The 23,679-nt window shown below is 48.4% G+C and overlaps 1 protein-coding gene across 1 annotated transcript in view; it reads right to left on the bottom strand.

Annotated features, from left to right (window-relative positions):
• Window positions 1-17,615: 17,615 nt before the first annotated feature.
• The window catches only part of CPLX1 (complexin 1), a 195,575-nt gene continuing 189,511 nt past the window's right edge, over window positions 17,616-23,679 (bottom strand). The window contains exon 4 of the mRNA XM_045021611.1: window positions 17,616-22,613. Within this exon, the coding sequence (XP_044877546.1) occupies window positions 22,416-22,613 (198 nt within the window). The 3' untranslated portion in view covers window positions 17,616-22,415. The remainder of the gene's footprint in view (window positions 22,614-23,679) is intronic.

The raw sequence follows: 23,679 nt of genomic DNA, 5'->3' as shown, positions 1-23,679 counted from the left end.
GCCTACACGGAGAGCTAGGGAGATGTCACAATGATGGCAGCAGCCTCAGGAGGGAGATAAGTAACAAATAACTCACCCCCTTCACTGCCTAATGCTAAAAAAGCAGCATAAATGAAGTCAGTACATCTAGATGGTAGAGATGTGTCTAGCACCTCCCACTGGGTATAAATTATTCCGTTTGGGCCAGCAAGCGAGGGAGTAACTATAGCTTGATGGATGCGGCCCGAACTTGGGAGGGGAGAGACCCAACTCCCTACTCCACTGACTATTTATACACAGAGGAGGGATTGGAGAGCCCCACACCAGAATATCCCACAGCCCAGTGGCTGGGCACTCTCTGTAATAGAGACTACCCACATTCATATCAATTCTTTCTCCCCATTCTCGCAATTAACTCCAGCCCTCCCACAGCCCAACTGAGTATCTTCACCATCAGGCTGCAGGTTACAAACCAGGCAGGCAGCCTCCCTGGGGGATCTAGCCCCTTATGAACACCCAGAAAGAAGAGTTTAGTTTGGCCCAAAATGGCCTTTTGATTCACTGACATTTTTCAATTTCAATTCATCCCACACAGAGTCCACCCCATCTTCCACCACACCTGAACTGCCAGCAAACCAAAAACGGAGCAATCCAGCCAGCTCTAGGCCCAAGCTCATCTTAGGGCCGGATAACGTGATCTCCTGGCGGTAGCACTCACAGGCCAGATATTCAGAGGGCTTCTTTTTTGAAAGCAGCCTAAGAGATGGCATCAGTGAAATAAATCTCCCATTAAAATTGATCTCCCTTAGGCTTAGCTTTTCCGCAGCCTGTTTTCACTCGAGTGGGGTGAAGTGGTGTTGGAGAAGCGCCATTTCCTTGGTTAAGAGGGAGAAAGTTATCCCTTCTTTATCCCAACTTTGCAGGCTGCCCATTCGTGGAGCCGCCCTGTTTACAACCCCTGCTTCCCAGAGGGGAGGCGACACCGGAACGAAGCTGTGCAGGAACTACCGATATCTGGCTGAGTCCTCCCGCTCAGTGTCTTCCCTCGGGGAGGGGAGGAAGGCAGCCTCAGGAGCAGAGCTCTCTCTATGGGTATTCTCGCTCTCACGCAGATTGCATAGGCCCGGTTTGAGCAAGCGTGGTGCTTGCCTGACAACGAGATGGGCAGCATCACAGAAAGAGGGAAGGATAAGGCCACTAGGTCTTTTCCATGTCCGGAAAGCCGCCTCGAAGGACCCAGTTTAACCCTAAAATAAGCCATTTGCTTATTTTAGTGAGACAGATGCCTGAACCACAGAGCCCAGATGTAGCTCAAATGGGGTGGGTGGGTGCTTTGTCATCACTGCAGTACCGAGAACGCCTGCCTATCCGGTGGGCTCTGACCCACTTCCTCATCTCTCACCGGGAGCTAGTGATCCACCAGCTCTGCCAGTTCTCCCAGTGGAGCATCCCGGCTGTGCGCCACCATCTGACCCAGGCTGGATCCCACAGACTGGTCTAATCTCAAGCCAGGCAAACAAAGTCACATGCCCACAACTCTCCAAAGAGACTTCAAGTGTGTTACCTGGTCAGATGGTTGAAAGACTAGCAGCTTCTCCTCCAGTTTGTCTAGACCAGGGGTTTTCAAACCGTGGGTCGCGACCCAGAACTGGGTTGTTGAATGGAAGGCACTGGGTTGCGGTGGCTCTGGTCAGCACCAGGTCCAGCTCCTAGGTCGGGGGGCCATGGGGCTCTGTGCGCTACCCCAACCCCAAGCACTGGCTCCGCACTCCCACTAGCCAGGAGCCGGCCAATGGGAGCTGAGGAGGTGGTGCCTGTGGGCGAGAGCCACTTGGAGCTGTTTGGACACCTCCGCCTAGGAGCTGAACCTGCTGCTGGCCACTTCCGGGCCGCAGAGCTGTCCATGGTGTCAGGACAGACAGGAAGCCTGCCTTAGCACCCTCACTGCACCACTGACTGGGAGCTGCTGGAGGCAAGCCCGTGCCCAAATCCCCTGCCCCATCCTTGAGCCCCCTCCCAAACCTGGAGCCCCTTCCTGCACCCCAAACCCCCAACCCCCGGCCCTTCCCCAGAGCTTGCATCCCCAGCCCAGAGCCCTGACCCCCCTCCCACACCCAAGCCCCTGCCCCAGCCCAGATCCCCTCCCACACCCTGAACCCCTCATTCCCAGCCCCACCCCACAACCCTCACTCTTGCATCCCAACCCTCTGCCCCAGTCCTGAGATCCTCCCATGCCCCAAACCCCTCATTCCCAGCTCCTTTGGGTCATGGGTATCAACAATTTTCTTCAACTGCGTTGCCAGAAAAAAAGTTTGAAAACCACTGGTCTAAACTTCTGCAAGCATATTCATTTGCTGCTGTGACTGTGAGCAAAGCTCAGTTTAGTTTGCTGACAAACCTCTTGTTCATATAGTTTTAAGATGGCAAAACCCACTGAGGGAATGAAGATGATTGAATATTCATCTTTCAGTGTAGTGTTTGTCTGGAACATTGCGATTACACCATCTCACACAGATCGCGCTAGGCCAGCATCCCGCATGACAAGGCCTGGTATTAGTGGTTTCAAAAGAATACTCAAAAAACGTCAACATGGACAAGTAGAGAGTTGCCTGCCAATAGGAAATTCTCTTCCTTGTCTCCAGCTGTCAGTTTTTGGATTATGCCCTGAAACAGGAGGCTTTATTGTATTCTTGGTGCATGCTGTCTCATGTAACTGTGGCAATTAGGAGCTGCATTTCTATGAAGATCTATTTTTGAATCCTGTTAAGGATATCATCCTCAATAATATCCTGTGGCAGTGGGTTCCACAGGTGACTTGTGTTGTGTAAAAAGAAAGCTTTTTACCTTTTGAGCCATCTGTGTTCTTGGTGAAGTGCTGAGTATACTTGCAGGTACCAAAAAATACATAGAGTGAAAGCTAGGAAGTCTTGGATGCCTAAAATCAGATACCTAACTCAGAATAATAAGGCTTCTCAGTAGTTCAGCATTTGCAAGTCCAACTGTCTTCAGTTAGAGTTATGGGTGCACAGTATCCCAAAACAATCAGGCCTTTTATGTAGGTGCCTGGACACTCATGTTTGCAAGTTTAGGCCAGTACGTTTTAAATGTCGCTTTTCACTGGACGTCCCCTAGTTTATCACCCTGTGATGTTGCACTCCATATGCTTTGTGGAAATATGCTTATGACTATGACATAACTGGAATATGCTTTACGTGAATAACCCTTGTATTGTGTCATTAGAAAGCTTGTAAGCTACTAAGTGTGTTCATCCTATTTGTTTGCGTGTATTATTTCTGTATTTTTTGAGTTAGGAGAATAAGATAGAAACTTTTCACCTGATAATGAAATCCATCTTAAATCTGATACTTTTCCATTTAGAAGGAGGGGTGGGGACCCAGAGAGACAAAAAATTCCTGCCTTGTGCCAAAGCTATAAAAGGGGGTGGAGTAGGAAAGGGGGCTGCCAGACATGAGAAAACCCCTGCTTACCACCTGAGATGTCTGCTGGAACTAACAAGGACTGTACCCGGGGAAAGGATTGGGCCCAGACTAGGAAGGAGTCTAGTCTGTGAAAGAAGCTTATTGGAACATCTTTGAGGATATTACATGTAATCAGTTTCTTAATGTATTAGACTTGCGTGTTTTTGCTTTATTTTGCTTGGTGACTTACTTTGTTCTGTCTGTTATTACTTGAAACCACTTCAATCCTACTTTTTATACTTAATAAAATCACTTTTGTTTATTAATAAACCCAGAGTAAGTGGTTAATACCTGGGGAGCAAACAGCTGTGCATCTCTCTCTATCAGTGATATAGAGGGCAGACAATTTATGAATTTACCCTGTATAAGCTTTATACAGAGTAAAGCAGATTTATTTGGGGATTGGATCCCATTGGGAACTGGGTTTCTGGGTGCTGGAGACAGGTGACCTAATGAGCTGTTTTTAGTTAAAGTCAGCAGCTTTGGGGGTGTGGCCCAGACCCTGGGTTGCATCAGGCTAGCGTGTCTGGCTCAACAAGGCAGGGTTCTGGAGTCCCAAGCTGGCAGGGAAAACAGGCTCAGAGGTCATTTCAGCACATCTGGTGACAATCCCAAGGGGATCTCTGTGACGGAACCTGTCACACCCCCACCTTTGGGCTGCGTCCGTTTCTGCTCCATTGCTCTTGAGATGGGTAAGCAGATTTGAGCACAGTTTGCAATGTGAAGATGAGCCATCAAGTGTATTCCTAGGATTAGCATCTTGCCCCGTTTTATATAGCCCAACAGGATTGAATTTTGTTCACTGCTACGCAGCTGTTTTCACAGAGCTGTCCAGTGACAGATCACAATATGCTTTGCTTCTGGCTCCCAGTCAGCAAAGATGGACCCCTTAGAGAATCCAAGGCTTCAGATTTCAAGTCAATAGTTCTGATTCACGGAACACCTCTAATGACACAGTCGGTTCAGTCTTGGGAAGGCTTGCCCCGCACTGTTCAGGACTAGTTTTGTATTTAGGGGATACATCACCTGAGTCCGCTAAAGTCCATGGGAGTTTTCTGATGTGTCAAATGATGCGGGATCAAATCTTTAGGGAGAAGCACTCCCCAGAATGGAGATTTTTGTTTCAAAGGCAGAAAGGCATGCCCCTCTCACCTGTTGCCATAGCCTACACGTCCCCTGCCCTGCAATAGAAGTCTACACCCATTGAGTCACCTACCACCACCACAAGCCTGGGTGAGTGAATAAGGCTCTGGACCAATTTCCCTGCATCTCCCTGACTTTGGAGCATAGATTGAAAACTGTAGCATTAGCGAGGACGGCAAGGAAACCCCTCGTTCGGAAGGCAGGCTGTATCCAGGATTACACCACAGGGAGAGTTTGCGAGGCTGAATAGTTACTGAACACCCAACACTGCTCTCCTACCATCATAGCAGTAGGCAAGTCTCAGACTGATGAACTAAGGACCCTGAGGAGGGAAGTTGGGTAGCTAAATTAGAGCACTGACTGAAGATACCCAACAGATTAAAGAGCTGAGCCCCACCATCTGCCTTTCTAAGCCATTAGCTTCTCAGGACGGCTGGGACTGTAGCCTGACCCACCATGCTGAAGTCCTTTAGCACTGTTTGGGGTGGAGCAGCCCGCCAGCTGCTTTTGGAGTCTGTTAGTTTATCTGGACGGAGCAGACCTCGAATGGAAGCTATTTCCATCCTTTACTGAGCGTAGGCGAGAAGGTGTACAGTGCCCCTGTATTAACTCAGAGCCCTCCTTGGCATTCCAGATACTAGTCAGAGCCCAACCCATGTCTGGTAGTGCCCACTGTCATGGACGCATAGGACTGGAAGGGCCCTCGAGCGGTCATCTAGTCCAGTCCCCTGTCCTCATGACCAGGTATTAGTGGTAGATGCTGCTCAAGTTTTCAGGAGAGCTGAAGAGAGCAAGGAACTTGGTCCTCGGTGGTGCATTGAAAACTGTTAGCATTACAGAGTAATCACTTTCATTTGCAAGGAGTTTCCTTGCTTGCAGGCAAGGGGCTCTGTAAGGAAGTGTGTGATAAATCAGGCTGCAGAGAGCCAGCCTAGAGTAAAGTGGGGCCATTGTGTTTCTGAGGGAGCAGTCGACTCGCTCTCTGGTTTTGGGTCTTGGTGTATTACAGTTCTGAGAAATAAAGCAGTGCTACATCGCAACCTTCCAAAGAGCACTTTGTGTTTTAATCCAATTTCTGTGTTTTAATCCAATCCACTGCTATGTCCATGAACAGACCACTCAGACCCTGGTACCTCCATATCTCCATCCCTCATTGAAGGGAACGCCACCTCCCCATTCATTCACTATTGCAATGATTGTCAACGCTCAGGGAAATCAGGCCAGTTCCACCCATAGAACTGGTTTTCCACCCAGCCGGACAAAGTTGACTTACCTGCTGCTTCTGTAGCCTGGTCTCTGTGGAAGTGGAATTTGTTTCACCATTAGAAGACATGGAAGTCAGAGACAACTGCCAAGAGAGAAAGGAGAGTTACAATTCAGTTACCTATTAGTTGCTGTGACTGTCGTCTCCAACAGGCATGGTGAAAACTCACCCGCAGATTCAGATCAGGCCATCAGGTGTGGAGTGTATAACCAGTCCTGATACTTTCAGTGGAAAGTACCCTAGTGCAACAGGAATGCTAGCATGAGCAAAAGAACCCTGATGATGAGCCAAAGCAGGCAATGCTTACCAGTCACATCCTGAAGTCTGGGCAGAGAAAAATCTACGTCTATGAAGAATTCAGTAGCCCTACCAGTAAGCTGTCAACTGAGAAAGCTAGAATTTGGCAGTCCATAAGAGGGGAGGTACCTGCAGATTGATAGTGGAGGGAAATAGAGGCCTCTGAACAGGCCACCATGGAACCTGAAGCACCAGGATGTACATGAAATAGCCTAATTTGGCTGCAGGTGACTGGCCCAGCTTAACCCCCTCACTGGATGTCCTGGCCAGGAGCTGCAGGCAGGCCCGGGTGCTACAGTAGAGCCAGAGTGAGGTGAGGGGAAAGAAGACGGTGGCAGAAAGAAAACAGCGGAGTTGGCTATAAGTTTTACACCTGTTCCTAGCCTTTTGGGGTGAAAACACTTGCTACAAGAGTGATCACTTGATCATTACCTGTTAGGTTCGCTCCCTCTAAGGCACCTGGCATTGGCCACTGTCAGCAGACAGGATACTGGATTGGATGGACCTTTGGTCTAACCCAGTATGGCCGCTCCTATGTTCTTATGTGAAAGGCGCAGTAAAGAACACAAGGCTGAGAATGTCCTCTTTGCCATTCACCTTTAAAGATCTGACTAAGGGGAAATGACATTGAGTTTGTTCTACTGGAAGTGGCAGCATCAGGGTAACAATTAGAAAGTGTTTTTTATCCCCCACGAGGTTTCATTGTAGGAGGTGAGCGTGTCTTCCCCTCTTCTTAGAGCATTGCTGGTTCTGGTGCATGGGAATGGTTTACACTAGTTCTGCGCCACTCCGGTTTGTGTTTCATGGATTTAGCTATCCCAAGCTGCTCCCACCTGGACAACCAACCTCCAGAAGTGCCCACTCCCAGCTCAGGCTGGTCTGTGCAGTCCAGCAGACAGGCTTGTTAATGGACAGCACAGGCTTAGCCGATTTTAATATCGTGTACTCCCATTTTAGTCACTTTGCTTCTGAGACACCCGCCTTAATGCAGATCTTCCACTAACACCACCAAGAAGTGAGGGATTTCCTTCCTTTTCAAACCCAAACCACTCTTAGAGATGAACCACTGGTCTGGGTTAGACCAACCACAGCACTTACCACTAAATCCATATACACACCTACCAAAACACCACTCAATCCTCTCCCAGCAGCCCCCGTGAGCTCTCCCCCAAATCCCCAGCAGCTCTCCTGCCTCTAAAACCCACCTCCCCTTCAGCCTTTTTATAGTCCTGAGGTGCTCCCTTCATAGGGCATGTTGGAGCAAGCAGGTAAAGAGGCCGGGCCATTGGAAAGCAATAGAGTGAGGCGGTGAAGGGAATGTTCCAATTCGCCAGACTAGATCGGTCTTGCCTAGCTTTGTAAGAAGGCGTTCTACCCTCTCTCACACAGTGTTTGGAGGTAGGAGAACCCTGATGCTGAGTTTCCCAGGTGGTTTTTCCTGGGATTGCATAGGTAAAACAGTGATTTATCTGACATCCAGATGGCTGGGCTCCAGAGAAGGTTAATTGTAGGTGTTTGTGTCGAGGTGGCAACCAATAACAATACCTAGCTCTTATCTAGCGCTTTTCATCAGTAGCTCTCAAAGTGCTTTAAAAGGCAGATTACTGTCATTAGCCCCATTTTACAGATGGGAAAAAGGAGGCACGTGGCAGTGAAATAACTGACTCAAGCAGGCGACTGGCAGCTATAGAATCCATCTCTTTTGTGTCCTAGCCCAGCATACGACCTACAAGGCCACGCTGGAATAATTGGGCGGTTAGCAACCTCACATGCTGACCGTGTGAGGAAGTCTTTGAGGATCCCCAGGAAACAGGATGGCAGATTGAATCCCTCACAGCAGAGGCACCAGAAAATGACAAGACTAGGAATTTTCAACAGGAAATACAGTTTCTGCAAAAGCCTAACCCTAATCTGGCCGTTACCATCCATCTACGAGCCTGCACGTTTAGTTGGTATTGGGCATTGTGTCGCTGTCTCTCCTAGAACAGTGTTGCTGTGCTCCACCCCAGAACTGGCTGTGAAATCCAGCGGAGGGGAAGCAATTTCTAGACCTTATAGCAAGATTATCAAAAAAGCTCTGCACCTGGTGTGCAACCGAAGTGCTGAACACTTTGGAGAGTCTGGCCCTTAGCTCACTGGCTAAGGTTGTGTCTACATTTCAGCAGTGAAGTGGGATTTCCAGCTTGCATCGATGTACCTGCTCCAGCTAGCGCCTGCAAATAGAAGTGTGGCCGCTGTGGCCCGGGCTAGCCACCTGAGTACATACCTAGGGGATTGAGTGGGATTGTACTTGAGGCAGCTAACCAAGAAGCCACCCACGGTGCTGTGGACACCCAGCTATTTTGAGGTGCTAGCGCAGACATGTCTATGCAAAGTGGGAATCCCACCCCACCACTCAGATATAGACGTACATGACTTAGGAACTGAGCTAGGTTGAAAATTGGGCCCCCCCGTGTCAGAGTGGAAATAGAGCTGGGGGCAAGATCGTCAGATGACAAAAACTTTTTGATGGGAAAAAAGTGACATTTATTCACACGCGCGCTTATGAAAAATGGTCCCATTTTTTGACTAATTTGAGTGGTCAAACATTTTTGATTATGGTGATTTTTCACTCATAAACCCCAAACGATATCCTTTGGGCTGCAATTTCCCATGTTTCATCTCAGCCAAAAGGTGAATTTTTGCAGCCGAGAGGAGGAATTTTGATGGCCATCTGTTCAGCTAGATTATTGCTAGACGTTCTGTTCCCACACACAGATCACTCAGACAGGCCTGGATTTTGCAGCTTGGCAGCTAAATGGGCTTATTTTGATTTTGCCCAGAACTGAGTTTGAAAAAGACAGATTGGCTAATAACACAATTAGAAGAGATTGCAGATGTGCTCTGAGCATGCTCAGCAAGGCTTGGGTAAATGTTTAAGCAGAACATAAGGAGGGCTCAGCTCCTTTGTGACGTAACAATACACGTTCTCCCTGGACAGGATGGAAAGTCCTGGGACTGCTTGTCTGGGACCGTGTACAATCCACTACTTGTAGATAAGGGAATGTCTCCACCGCAGCAGGGAGGTGTGACAGACTCAGCTCGCTCAGCGCGAGATGCTGGGTTAAATAGCAGCCTGGATGTTGTGACACTGGCTCAGGCTCTAGCTGCCCAGGCTCAGATCCAGGGGTTCGGGCTACTTGGACGGAGGCTACCCCAAGCCACCACCAACACCACACTTTCCAGGCTGCTGTTCTGAGCATGCTGGCTCGAGCTGAGCCATTGCGAGTCTGTCTCCCTGCTCTGGGAATCGTGCCTGCCACGTGTGTCCCCTCAGTGTTAGCGGCAGAAGGGCGTAGTGGGGCAGGCAATCGGCGGCCTGGGTTCTGTTCCCAGTTCTGATGCTGACCATGGATTAATCACTTTCCCGCCCACCCTTTGTCTCTCTTCTCTATTTAGACCAGGAGCATCCTGGCCCACGGACTGTCTCCCACTGGGAGTTTTTCAATCCTGGGTTGCGCAGGAGCTGTACAAAGATTGGTGCATTCAGCCACACCTGAGTTTTCATTTGCAAAAAATTATGTTTCTGGGCACGAGGTGTGTCAGAATGGAACCTTGCATGGGAGAGCCCCTTAAAATGGCAATGCCACCTCCTGGGTTCTAGGGAAACTCCATCTGCCACGTGGGGTCCACAGGCAGGGCAGAAACACCTCCCCATCCACAGGATCGAAGGGGACACAAATACAGAAAGATTGTCATGGACACCTGATCTTTAACCATCACTGGAATTAGATCACCGACCCAGAGTGCTCCTTGTATCACAGCCAGGTAAAGGACAGCCCTGTCTCACCACCGCTTCTCATCAATCTGTCTCTAAAAGAGGAGGTTCAGGACACAATGATAGTTGGTGTATCCACCAACATTGAGAGCTGGCTTTTAGCATAAAGGCCCAACAAATCATCCCTTTAAAATAAGCTGGCTTCTTGCCCTCCTGAAGAAAAGCTCCACCAGCTTAGGTTGCTGACAGCCACCAACCAAGGAACAAAGGAATCCCACGCTTACCCCTTTCTAATGGGAATCAGAGAGCCAAAGATCAGGGCCCTGCGGGTTGTTCCAGTTAGGAGAAAATTGATGATGGAGGCAGGTGTTTCTTTGCTGCGATCCTGTTCATTTACAAAGAACATGCCGAGTCCTGTTTCCCTGAACACAGCAGGAGTCAGTGCCTGGCTCACAGCCTCTTTCAGCCAGCACCCAGCCCAAAATCTCTCTCTAGGCTTGTTTCAGGGCCATGCTACCAGTTCTTCTTTGGCTGTGTCTAGTGCTTCTTTGCTGCTTTCTCTCTTAGCATCTCTGGTCTTTCTACTGTGTCTCTCTCAGACAACTGGACAACACACTGTTCAAATCCAGTCAACGCCTCTGCCCCTGCATTTTCTCTGTCAGGAAATCTCCTGGGCCAGAGGTTACCCGCGCCGGTTCCAAAGAGGTTTAACCCAATTGTAACAGGGTCAGGCCCCACCACCGCTGGTGCCTCCTGCTGGTTGCTTCAGGAATTAGCTCTTGTCAGCTGTGGAGCACCCTCTGCATGTGGTGTCTCACCCGTTGCCTGCTCTGCTGATTTGAGAACCGCCTTGCTCCCCACTTGGTGGTGTTTGGTTCAGGACACTGCCCTCCGGCAGCACCCCCTACTCCATTCTCACCGCCTTCCGGAGTGTGTGTGGGGTAAACGACAGTGCTTCGGCTTGCACCTGCCTCAATGGCCAACCACAACCCGAAGTCTAGCCCCTCACCTCAGGGGCAAGTTGCAGTCTGGCTCGGCCACACTCCTCTGTGACCAGGTGCAGTGCAAGGGAGGAAGGGGGGACCCAGGCCCACCCGCTACTCTGGGTCCCAACCCAGGGACCCTCTAGCAGCAGCCTCTCTGCCCTCCTTCTCTCCCCTCTTGCCCAACTATCTTCCCTGGGCCACTTCCCATTTGGCCCCTTGCACGTTCTCGTCCCTTCTAGTCAGGGGCCGCAGCCTGGCAGGTAATGGGCTGGAGTTGTCTGCTCCCCTGAGCCTGCCCAGCACTGCTCTGTCCAAGCCACTACCTCCTTACCTCAGGAGCCAGTCCTCCTCCCTTGCTAGTCAGGGAGAGACTGCCCTCTCCTTTGCTAGGCAGCCTTTATACAGGGCCCAGCCCGGCCCTGATTGGCTGCCTCTTTCTTTGCCCTGATTGGCTCTCCACAGGCCTTTGCTGATTGGCTACTGGTCTGTGCAACCTCTCTGGCCTGTTCTAGCCCTTTTTCTCATGGAGCGGGGCAGCCAACCCACTACACCAAGGCATAACACCATGCTCAGGTCAGAGACCAGACCTACCAGCCCCATGAATCTCAACAAGCAACAATGACAAACGCCATTGCCCTGTGTGTCCTTCCCACCCGTCATCCTCCCATTGGGAAGATTTGGCTCCCCTCTGATTGACAGGCCATGCCACTGGCTTTGCTAGAATCACTGCTGATTGGCACCAATGCAACTGAGATCATGTTCAGGCACAGAGTTTCACAGTGTTACAACTTGGCTGGCACTTGGGCTCTCAAGCACCCCCAGCCTGCTAGACTGCAGCGTCAGCGCTGCAATAGCCACACTGCTCTTTTTGCACACTCGTTCGAGTCCCACTAGCAAGTCGGCCTGCCTGGGCAGGGAGGCTCACTTCCAGCTGCAATGTAGACGTACCCCAAGTGTCATATGTATTAGCAACCTGGCTTTCTTTTGAGAACACCAACCGATCTACAGCCTGCATGTTCACTCTGGAGTGGGGTAACGAAAACAATCCTACGCTATTTGCACTGAAAATAGCGTCTGAAAAAACACACGCGAGAGTTATCGTCAAGCCAAGCTGTATTTTTCACCTCGGAAACCAACATGCAATGAGATTTTCAACCACCAGGACCTTTAATAAACACCCAGGACCCACCATGAAAGTATTTGCCTCCAACATCCAAGCAAGCACAGAGTCACAATGGTCAGGCATCTGCTCAGACTCATCACATCAACGTGCATCTCCGTCTGGCCCAGCCATGGTGACAGCTGCAGCTAAGGGACTGCTCGGTGCATCCAGAAAAGAAGAGGCAGCAGTGAACGCGAGTGAATCCACTTAAGGGCCAGATGCTGCCCTCGGTTAGCTGGGGGAAAGGCTGCTGACAGATCACCAAGAGCAGAATTTGGCCTCAGGTGGTTTTAGAATTTTCCACAGGGCAAGAAATTGTCCACTGTGTTCAACATCTGTAGCAGCTGAGAGCTGCTACAGATTAATCATTTAATCCTGGGCTTCTAGCGAAGCTTCCAGGCTTAGAAATGCCAGCCTGGTTCAAATGAACAATAATGGGGTATCCAAAGCTCACCGTAGTTTTGACCATTGCTCCCCCAAGTTCCCAGAACCCTGCCCGAGAAGTTGAACCCAATAAAGCATTGCAAAGGCTCCTAATAAATCTTTCTCCAAACACTGCATGACCGAGCAGGTTAGAGTGTTCTGGGTAGGAAGCTGCAGAGCGACCACTGTGGGCAGGGCTGGATTTACACCTTATGCACCCCTAGCCACAGCATCTTCAGTGCCCCCACTGCCTGCAGCTGATTTTTGTGTTTTCCATAAAAAATGAAACCAAAAGAAATACAAACACAGCCTCCCTGGGAAAGCACACGACCCTCCGCCACGCACAGCGCTCCCAGCACCAGCCAGGGCACAACGCACCTGCCCCAGGTGAGGTGCAAGGGAGGGACTGTACCTCTCCCCATGGTGAGTGATCCCCGGTGTTTTCCATCCCTTCTGCTGCTCGGTGTGGCAGCCACACTCTGACTCTGCCCATGCAAGTGAATGAGGCTCTCACAATGCTCCTCCCACTCCCTCTGCGGCACAGGGAGGAGGCAGCAGGGTGGCCGAGTTTGGGATGGGGCTGGGACGTTCCCAGCACATTCAGCAGCCGCCCTGCCTGGCTGGGGCTCACAGCACCCCCAGGCGGGATGGCTCAGATGCTCACCCTGCTCCAGCCCCACACGCTGGGCGACCACCAACCCGCGCCAGGAGCCCAGCTGCCCACAGAGGAGCTGTATGTATTAACTTCTTAACTTTTAACCCACTTTTAGGCACCCCTAGAACACCAGCGCCCCTAGGCACGGGCCTACTGTGCCTAACTGGAAATCCAGCCCTGACTGTGCGTATCAAAGTCTTGGACAAACATTCATGTGCTGGTGCCATTTGTTCCGATTAGCCAGCCCCTTTAGGCTGGCTTTGGGTGCTTTGTGAAATCACGAGGGGGATAGTTTAGAGGGGGTTGGACTAACAAGCAGGTATAATACAAACTCAGCCATGGTTTTTTACAGGGGAAGGTTAAAAGTCTTGGTCGAGATGTTTTGAACGAGACTTGTGATTTTGGATGCCCAACCTGAGTCCTCTTAGAGGGTGCTGCCTAGAGTAGCGTTACATCAGCATGGCCCAGCCGTAATCAAACGGTGAATCAGTCCCATCGCATGACCCCTAGAGTACAGGGCATTGGATACCTGCCTTTTGTTTCCCCATGGATCTGTGTCATTCCTTGCTTTCGCCTGGGTTCAGACCACCCCAACCGCTCTGTCACTCTTGATACAGAGAGTTCGGTTCATTTCCCCCTCCCCTGCCCCGCAATTATTTTCTTTGCACCATCTTCACCCATCGCTCATTTTTTGGCCATTTCCCCTCAGCATTCTTAACGGATCAGTCTTTGTTGACCACGTGCGGATTGTCACATGAAGGCCCAGGCCTGCACCGGGGGCAGTGTAGATGCACTGGTACATCAGGAGCTGTGGCAGAGCTCCTCGCTGGCACTGTTGGCCTCTTTAATCCTCCCTGTAAGCATCAAGTAGTAGCTATAGTTGGAGGAACTGAAGGAGCGATGATCCAGTATGGCAAGCCAGATGTTCCAACCCGTATAGGAACGTTGTTGCGTCTTCTCTCTTTCGCTCTGATTTTTGAAGTATGTCATTAGACTAAGGCTAAAATTTTCAAACATGCTCATGTGACCTTGATGCTTGCAAGTCTAAGTCTCATTAGCAGCCAGTGGGACTTACGCTTCTGGGGGGTCAGATTTTCAAGGTGCAGATCTGTGCCTAGTGAGATTTTCAAAAGGGTCTAAGTGAGTTAAGCACCTAACTCCAATTAAAATCAATGTGAATTAGACACCTAACCTGCTTAGGTGCTTTTGAAAAGCCCACTAAGTGCCTATCTGTCACTGTAAGGGTTTAAATACCTTTGAAAAATCTGCCTCTAAGTGTCTTTTGAAAATGGGACTTCAGGTCCTAAGTTACTTAGATGCTTCTGAAAATGTTCCCTGGTCTATACACAAAGATGTGCTGGTTTAACTAAAAGTGTGATTTTTAAACTGGTTTAGTCAAATCTTTGGGTATGTCTACACTACCCGCCGGATCGGCAGGCAGTGATCAATCCAGCGGGGATTGATTTATCGCGTTGAGTCTAGAGGCGATAAATCGACCCCCGAGCGCTCTCCCGTCGACTCCTGTACTCCAGCGCTGCGAGAGGCGCAGGCGGAGTCGATGGGGAATGGCAGCAGTCAACTCACCACAGCGAAAACACCATGGTGAGTCGATCTAAGTATGTTGACTTCAGCTACGTTATTCACATAGCTAAAGTTGCGTAACTTAGATCATCCCCCCCCAGTGTAGACCAGGCCTTTGTGTATGTATGCCCTTAGTTTGGCTTAGACTTGGCTAATAGCTGTTTAGTGTGTGGGAGGAAGCTAACGCAACGTAACCAGTTTTAGACCCACAGCTGTGTAGCCACACAGGGGTTTGCACCTGTTTAGCTAAATTGGTTTTTGAAATTAGTTTAAGTTAAACTAGTGCGACTTCTGTGTGTGGACGAACTCTTAGAACCCTTTGTTTTCTCCATACTGGGTAACACCTAGCGCTTATATCATTATACCCATTTTATAGATGGGGAAACTGAGGCACAAAGCAGGTGGGGGATGACTTGCCCAATGTCATGCAGCAGGCCAGTGGCAGAGCCAGGACTAGGATCCAGGGCTCCTGAGTCCCAATCCAGTGCTCTATCCACTAGTCCACACTGCTTACCAATACCAATGTGAATAAGAAATAGCCATCACTCATGTGACTCTGTCCTCATCCTAATAACCAGTGTCATTACACGTAGCATCAATCTTGCTCAATGTTTTTAACTACAAACCTACATAACTGCAGGGCTTTTAAATGATTCACATTAAGCAGCCCACAAAATTCGCCCTGCTCCTTTTCTCCTGGAAGAGTATTTTATGTGACAAAGCACAGGTTTAAGAAAGACAGCGGATTGCACCAATTTGTCACTCTGTGATGGTTCTGAGACACAATAAGCCTGGATCCCGGTCATTGCTGTTGCAGGCTTACAACAGGATTTTGCTTTTCCCACTTGGGCGCAGATAACACCACACAATCAATCTTTCATTCACTTGCGGGGTTTAGCAGGACACTGGCTCTTCAGGATTCTGTTTTCTGTATCCTTTCCCCACCCTGCCTTTCACTGTATTGTATTTAAACACATTGCAGGCACTGTTGAGGGGATGTTCTGTAGGCCCAGTTCCTGCCTTGGCTTACAGAACAATGATAGCTTAATGATGTGAGCCCCCAACACAACTGTAAACAGGCTCCTCCGTCCACCACACCATTGCGTTGTTCTCTTTCCCATGCTTTGCCTTCACTGGCCTCCAGTGATGGGATTTTCAAGCATGCTCTGCCTTGGCCTAACTCTTGACATCAGTGGATGTTTTACCACTGACTTCAGGGGCCCACCCGAAATGTCTGTCCCAGCCCCGTACCTGGGCCAGTGGGGAGCACCTGGGTTCTCCGTTGTAGGTCAGATCCAAAGCCTTCACTGGGCTTTGGGTTAGACTTGTAGTTGGCTGCCTGCGGCCTCCCTCACATGGCCTCTCCCCTCCTTTGTACTCCGATTCTTTCTCGTCTGATCTCCCCAGGGGGCACTGCGGACCCACTCACCTTCCCCACCGTGTAGGCTGCAGTCTGGTTCATACGCTTAGTTATTTCTGTGCCAATCAGTTGCTGAGCAGGGAGTGGGCATGACTTCCATGCTCTGGTGAAGAACAGATCAATGGCCAGTGGTGAATTTGAACTCAGTCCTCAGCGCCTGGGGATTTCTGGTGGGACGTCAACAGATGTGTATTTGGGAGTGGGTAGGATTGAGGCAGGAGCTCCAAACATTCCTGTGCACGGGCATTGGGGCAGATCATAACAGGCGCGTTGGGCTCGCCAAACCTTAGGCCCCGATTCAGCAAGGTATTTAATCATGTGCCTCTGCCATCGACTTCACTACCTTAACTATCACAGAGTGAACTCGTTGGGCCACAGCCATCTAAAAATCACCGCAACTGCTTTTCGGCCCAAGCACAATTTGTTCGAGAGCTTCGTGTCACAACAAAGCTTGTTCCTTCCTGATACGGGGGACGGGGCTCAAACCCCGTCAATGCTCTGCGAACTCTAGATTCCTCCCTCAACATCCAGCTGCTCACTAGTTTGCAGAGTTATTGTAGCCTGTCCTTTCTTTGCACATTCAAGAGTCTTTGTGGTGGTGAAGGGAAAAAGCAGGGATATTTTTCCTCGTCATGAGGCTTAACTCCTACTAACAGCAAGTCCAGGTCCTGACCCCAAACCCGTTGAAGGCAATGGAAAGTCTCCTATGGATTTCCTAAGGGCTTTGTCTCAGGAGCCACATGATGAATATACATGATGTAAAGGATATATTTTTATTTGCTGAAAATGCTGCCTAGACTAACAAGAAGGTCAGTCTGATATCCAATACTCACACACGGTCCTTCCTAATCTTCAGTAGCTGGCAGAGAAGGTGTCACCTACTGCATGCTTCCAAAGAAAATATTTCCTAAGGGAAAACATAAGGCGTCAACATTTTAGGGCCAGATTTTGATTCCTCACATTCTGTTTTTACACTGTGTATCTCCACTGACTTCAGTTGTGTTACTTTTGATTTGCATCAGCATAACTTAGAGGAGAATCAGGTCTTTGGAGTCTTCAACAACCCGACCACTTGTATAAACACGAGAACTGGATTTGCTGATACAGTCAATGGAATTCCAAAGTAGCTCATCTTTTCCCTGGTTTAAGCTTCAAATCTGCTAAACTTCCATAGGTTTAATCCTCCACATTTTATAGGGATGTCTTTTCTGTTTTTCCTAAGGAAAACTAACAATAACATAGACCTGGGTATAACTAATGGTTAATTACCCGTGGAAGTAACATTGTCCTGGTGAAGTTTGGACAAGTGAAAAAAAAATAACATGCTACTGTTATTTTCTGGCATATGCAGGTTCATGCTTCTAAATTACTCCACTACCATTTTACTTGCAAATGTACTAGTGGATTTTCTTCTCACAGTTCAGCGTGGTAGAGATTTAATATGAAAGCATTACAAAAAAGGTATGAAATCACTTTATTTTTTTTTATTGGCTGTGATTCCATTTTAAAAGAACATCATATCACTTATCCATGTCATGCAGAAAAAGGTAGCAGGCAAATTACAAATGAAATTTACATTCACAAAGTCTCTACTTTAAATCATCTTCTGGCTGCTTGGAAGGTACTGCATGCATCTTGGAGACAACTGGGGGCATTTCTATTAGAAAAATGCACCACCTAGTTAGATTTTCACCTTTGTGTGTGTATGCGTGTGTGTGTGTGTGTGTGTATGAAAACAAGCATTTTTTTCTTTTTTAGAGGACAGTTACTGAAACATTTTACGACTCAGCACATGAAAAACATTGTCTTGGTAACAGAGTAAAACAGATACAGACACATTTCAGATACATAGGACATTACATTCAGGTCACAACAGTTGATTGCAAACAACAGTTATACTAGTGCGGTAAGCTTGTCAAAAAGATGCGGTCAGCAGCATTGGCATGGTCTTTCTTCGACAAAGGGAAGGGGCTGGGGAGAAACTAGGCTAACGTACAATACTAGAAACATAGACAGAGAAACGCCAGAGTGATTTAGCACATGATCTGTTCTCTTTTTTTTTTAAACACAGAGTAGCATTCATAATTAATATTGCAGTCTGATTTCATATGGCTTTCTCTAAAGATAGATGTAAGTCCATGAAGGGCAATGTCAAACTAAATTAGCTGCCCTCCACAAAGTGGAGACCTCTTGATTTTTTTTATTAAACAGAAAGGCCCTGGAGTTACGGAGGAGAAAGAACGGCTAAAAATAAGAATATATGGCCGCCTACCTTTCTGTGCAAATAAAAACCAGTCAAAAACAGAAGACCTCATTTTCCTGAGATTGAACATATTGGTGATGCAAATAAAACGATGGCATGGAAAGACAAAGAGATATTCAGAATCCAAACAATGAACCATGTTTCTCTTTGGTCTTGTTTAAGTGCTTTGACAGCTGACTGAGTGCTGAGTGTGTGGCGTTTTTACAGTGCTCCTCACGTTCATGCACAATGCAAGTTAGCCGAAGGGGTTGGGAGTGATGATTGTCCAATTCGGGATGGGGGAAGTGCCCATTTCAACTTCATTCCAAGTTGCTGAGGCACTTTGGAGCTGGAGAAACCCTCTGAGCTGGCCCATAACTTAGTCAAGGTCCAAAAAGTAATTTGAGGCAAATCTTGTCAGCGCATGCTGCCTTTCTCTCCATAGGGACTGACCTATATGTAATTCACAGGCAGAGTATCCTATCCATCGGGTTTCTTTACTGAACGAATGACAATAGAAAAACTGGGGACTCAGACCTGCTCCCCCTGAAGTCCATGGTCAATGGCAAACTCCTGTTGAGTTTAATGGCAGAAGGACTAGACCATACATGGGGAGCTCAAGTGAGAGGGATATTGGCTACAGCTGGGATGAGCTGGGAAACCCTACAATGGTTCCGATGACACTAATAATAGACCTTGTGAATTATGCTAGACAAACGGCTCTCCCAATTCTGCTTTATGATCCTGAGGCCAAGCCCGGTGGACCTGATGGAAAGACTACACAGGCCCCATATTTTTGTGCAATTTCAGTCTCCTAGAAGGACAGATCGAAAAGGGGAGTGGAACTTTTAAAAAACAAACCCACTTGTCTCCCCAGGAGCAGCAACACTTGCTCGTGATCCGTGAGACCCTGCAGCACAGGCTCCTGTATTAGCTACTCCAGGAACCAATCAGTGAATGGCTCAACCGCTCTGACCCATTTGGTTAAATCAAAGACTTGTAAAGTCACCTACAGCTGGACAGAACAATGTATTTTGTCTCCGCAAGACAGACCCTGAAAAACCCAACACAGAACAACAAGAGAAAAGAAAAGGCAAGACAGCAGGCTCTGCTTGTGTCTCGGGACTGGAGCTCGCATGGAGAGGAAAGCAAATCGATGCTGATGGCCACAGGACGAGTGATGAGTAAAGCAGGAGCAGACTGAGCAATGTCCACTTACTTGTGGAACCTATAGTAGTTTTTGCAGGCTGCTGGGGTGAGGGTGGCTTTAAGGATGAGGAAGGACTTTTATACTTTAAATGGAAACAAACGGGCGCTTGCTAGCTCTGGAAACAGAGAGCTGAGCACTTTCATTAGGAAATGACAGATCACTGACGGCTGCTCGATCTCAAATCTAGGCACAAAGATAAGAAACAATGTGGGCGATTGAAGTCTGAGGGGGGAAATTCATCTCTCTTTAGTGAAAGCGCGGGCAACCAATGCTGATGCTATCTTAAGATGTCACATCAGTCTGCTTTTGCCCTTGGGAGGCTGACTTGCAGCTCTCAGCATCCAGCACACAACTTTCATGGGGTGGTTTTCTAAATCCCATCCCTCCACTAGCGAATTCTCTGGACACGGAGTGCGAAGGAAAGCACAAGGCCTTCAGCATGCACTAGGGGCTTGGAGCACGCTCATTACACCGGTCCATAAGTGGCAGGGAGTGTACCGCCTGCAGGCAGGCTGTTGCAGTTGGTATGTGTGATTTTATAGGTGATGCTAAAGGGACAGCATGTACAGCCTTATTCCACCTCCCCTACTTAAATCCAGCACAGATTGCTCCTGCCTGGCTCATGTAAGAATCTAATTAGAAGCCCAATTCAGAAAGATGCTTAAGCATATGCCTAGCTTTAAGCACACGAATAGTCTCACTGGAGCCAATGGGATCGCTCTGATGCTATCTATGGAATGCAAGGACCAAGTTCTCTGCTGGTGCTCAATGGTTATAGCACTGCTCAGTGCAGGGAGGTGTGGTCTGTCTACACCAGCAGAGACTCTGACCCGAAGATTTTATCGAGCTCAGGAAAAAACAAAATTCAGAATGGGTATTCAAAGCAAAACCCCTCAGGCCAGACTCACTGGGAGTAAAGCAGGCAGACTTCCACGGAAGTCAAAAGCAATGCATCCACTAACCCCAGCTGGAAATTGCACCGGTCCTACAATTTTGCTGTAGATGAACAGGATATTCTACACTGGCAATCCCAGGCGTACTTAACTCAACAATCGGTTTTATAGTAGCAAATAAAAACATCTCATTCTCACACCAGTCAGCAGCAGGCACACAAAGCTGAATTACGCCTCCTACTAAATCTGCATCTATGGGATATTTTTCCCTCTGTCATCCATGCTAAGTGGCTATTTACTTGCAAATATGTTGGAAATAACGAGTAACCATTTGTTTTCCAAGCCTGGGCTAGCACAGGGCATGTGGCAGTGTAATTCTGCCAGGCAAACGATCAGCTTGTTAGAAGTCTCCTGAGACAGTTTCTTTTCTCGTGAGACCAAGACGTGATGCTGACCAGAAGCTCCAGACATCTACAGTGACGCTGAGCTGAAAGAGTCCCAGCACGGAAGGTCAGCTCTACAAACAACAGACCAGATGAAATGATGAATAACGGTGTCACAAATAAGACTGTACACATATACTCACTGCGGGAGCAAGGCAGCAGCAGCTGGGGACAATGTGTGGTCTGACACCATTAGGTTGGGAGACATTCTAAATCCATCTGAATCCGAGAAGGTTTGAAATGCGACGGTAGGAGAGTCCTGGTCCCACCTTCCCATCACCAGGTAAATGTGCAAGTACCCAATGATGCCACCCAATGTTATAATAATACTTAGCTCCTGTACAAACATTCACCGATAGACCCTCACAACATCCCTGTGAGGTAGGTAAGTATTATTATCTCCAGTGTATAGACGGGGGGACTGGGACAGAGAGGTTAAGTGACTTGTTCAAGGTCACAGAGGGAATCAGAGTCAGAATTAAGACTAGAACTCAGAAGCAGTTCCTGCCTCCTGGGCCTGCTTTCTGACCAGAAGCCCACCCCTCTCTGATGCCCCCTGGGGGAACAGAGCATTTGCTGGAGCTGGAATGCTATTCCTGGAAACACAGCTGGGAACGGCAGGATTGAATATGCCACTGGGGATCTTTGCCGAAAGAGGAAGGTTGGGGAGTCTAAGTATCCACTCCACTCAGTGGTGGGATTCTAAGGCCCCTGGGTTGGGACGTCCGGTACTACAACACTAGCGAGCCAGTCTGGCCTAGATCTAAAGACAGCACCGTCCACACTACACTCTGGTCATGCTATTCATTGTATGGCTATTCCCAAAGCAACAAGACTCTTGCTTAGATTCTGAGGCGGTTGGTTTCTACCATGAACACCTGGTGCAGAAGACTCAGCTCTTCCGCAGCTCTGAGAACGGTGTTGGAGACAGGAGCTGCACATGGTTCACTTTCCAAATGATCTCTTATTTATGAGGGTTATGGAATAAAACGGAAAAGGTCTGTTTCCATGGGAGATGGAGGCATCCCTTGCTACAAGAGATGTACCCAACAATGAACAACCAGGGTGGCTTGATCAACTATCATATTAAAAATTATAATAATAATTAAGGAAACTAAAAGAAGCCACTGCTCCCTGTTCGTGACCATTCCTCTTGCTTTGGATGGAAACAAACATGAGGCTTTTCCTTTGCTCTGTTTAATGTACAGTTGCCTTATTTAACATACATAGTACTATGGCTTATAATAAAAGTTGTGTAGACTGCAGCTCGTTAATCCTTACACCCATTCAGAGGCGTCTACTGGATGTGACTATGTACAAAATAGGAATGGATGGAATCTCAGGGGGCCAGGGGAGAGGTCGGGCGGGGGGGGTAGACTGGGGGAAGAGGGTGGGGTTGTGTGATGTGTGGCAAGATTGTAAATTCTCATTGGAGAAATCCATTGCTTTTCTGTTCATGACAGTCCAACAGGCTGCAGCCGTTACTTCTTGAACATGTCTTGAAGAGGGCCAGGTAGATATTTGATGACTGTGTCTAGAATGCTCTCCTCTTCCTCCTCTTCCTCATCCCCACAGCCGGGGGGTATGGCCTTCTTTGGACGCGTCAGACTCCCCTCGGCATTGGCTTCCAGCGCGGCCTGGGCCTCAGCTTCTCTTTCTTCCTTCTTCTTTATCCCGTACTGCAGGGGGAAAGAACACACTGTCAGACACCCAGCGAACAGAGTGGCGGAGGGGGTCCGTCAAACATTGACATTTGCTCTGACAAGGCTCCTGGCTCACCGCAGCGCATGGTGTTAAATAATCATGAACCTTTAAATAGGAGCCTGCTTCCAAATGTCAGCTCAGCCCTGCTGTAGAAACCTGAGGTGCCAATGAAAATAAAACTGTGCCTCTGACTGCTGCAATATCTGCATAATGCTTAGCAGCCTTCTGTTCCCTACCCAGGGAGCAGAGATATCCTGTTAAAAGTAGCCCCTCCTAAGCACTGCGCATTACTCTAATGGTTATGTCCCTCACCAGGACAATACAAGCTTGTGTTTCTTAAACTTTAAAACGATTAGGTGGCATTATCCATAGCGCTCAGTGTTAGCATAAGCGTGTGTCTACATGGAGGCACTCAGGAAAATTAATCTGAATTCACTTTTAAAGTGGATTAGTTAAACCACATTAAATGCCTGGGTGGATGCCCCTATTCAGTATTTACAGTGGCCTGAATATAGTTTAGCTTAATTCGCTTTGAAAGTGAATTAAGCTAAACCAAATTCAGGAAACTTGAATTCAGAAGAGCATCCATACAGGGGTTAATGCAGGTGAACTAATGCACTTCAAATTCACACCTTTAGTCAAACTGGATTAACTTTCCTGAGGCCAGGTCTACACTGCAAACCTGTATCGCTATAATGACATTGCTCAGGGCGGTGAAAAATCCACACTCCATAGCAACGTAGTTATACTGACCTAGCCCCCCTATGTAGACAGCACTGTGTTGACGGTACCCAAAGACGAGCCCTGAGTGTCCCTGGGTAGACGAACCCTAATACTAAACCTGCAAAGTCAAGGGGCAGAGTTAGGCCAACACGATGCACAATTGAGAAAGACTCGACGCAGCACAAGACTTTGGTATGTCTACACTACAGGGAATACACCGGCATCGCTGCAGGGCTGGAGCTATGCCAGCATAACCCCATTGTGTAGACACAGCCTTCACTGATTGAAATGATTTTTTTGTCAGTGCAGGAACAACTC

This window comes from Mauremys mutica, chromosome 6, assembly GCF_020497125.1.
Source record: "Mauremys mutica isolate MM-2020 ecotype Southern chromosome 6, ASM2049712v1, whole genome shotgun sequence".
Taxonomy (NCBI): Eukaryota; Metazoa; Chordata; order Testudines; family Geoemydidae; genus Mauremys; species Mauremys mutica.
This window is presented reverse-complemented; position numbering and strand designations above follow the sequence as displayed.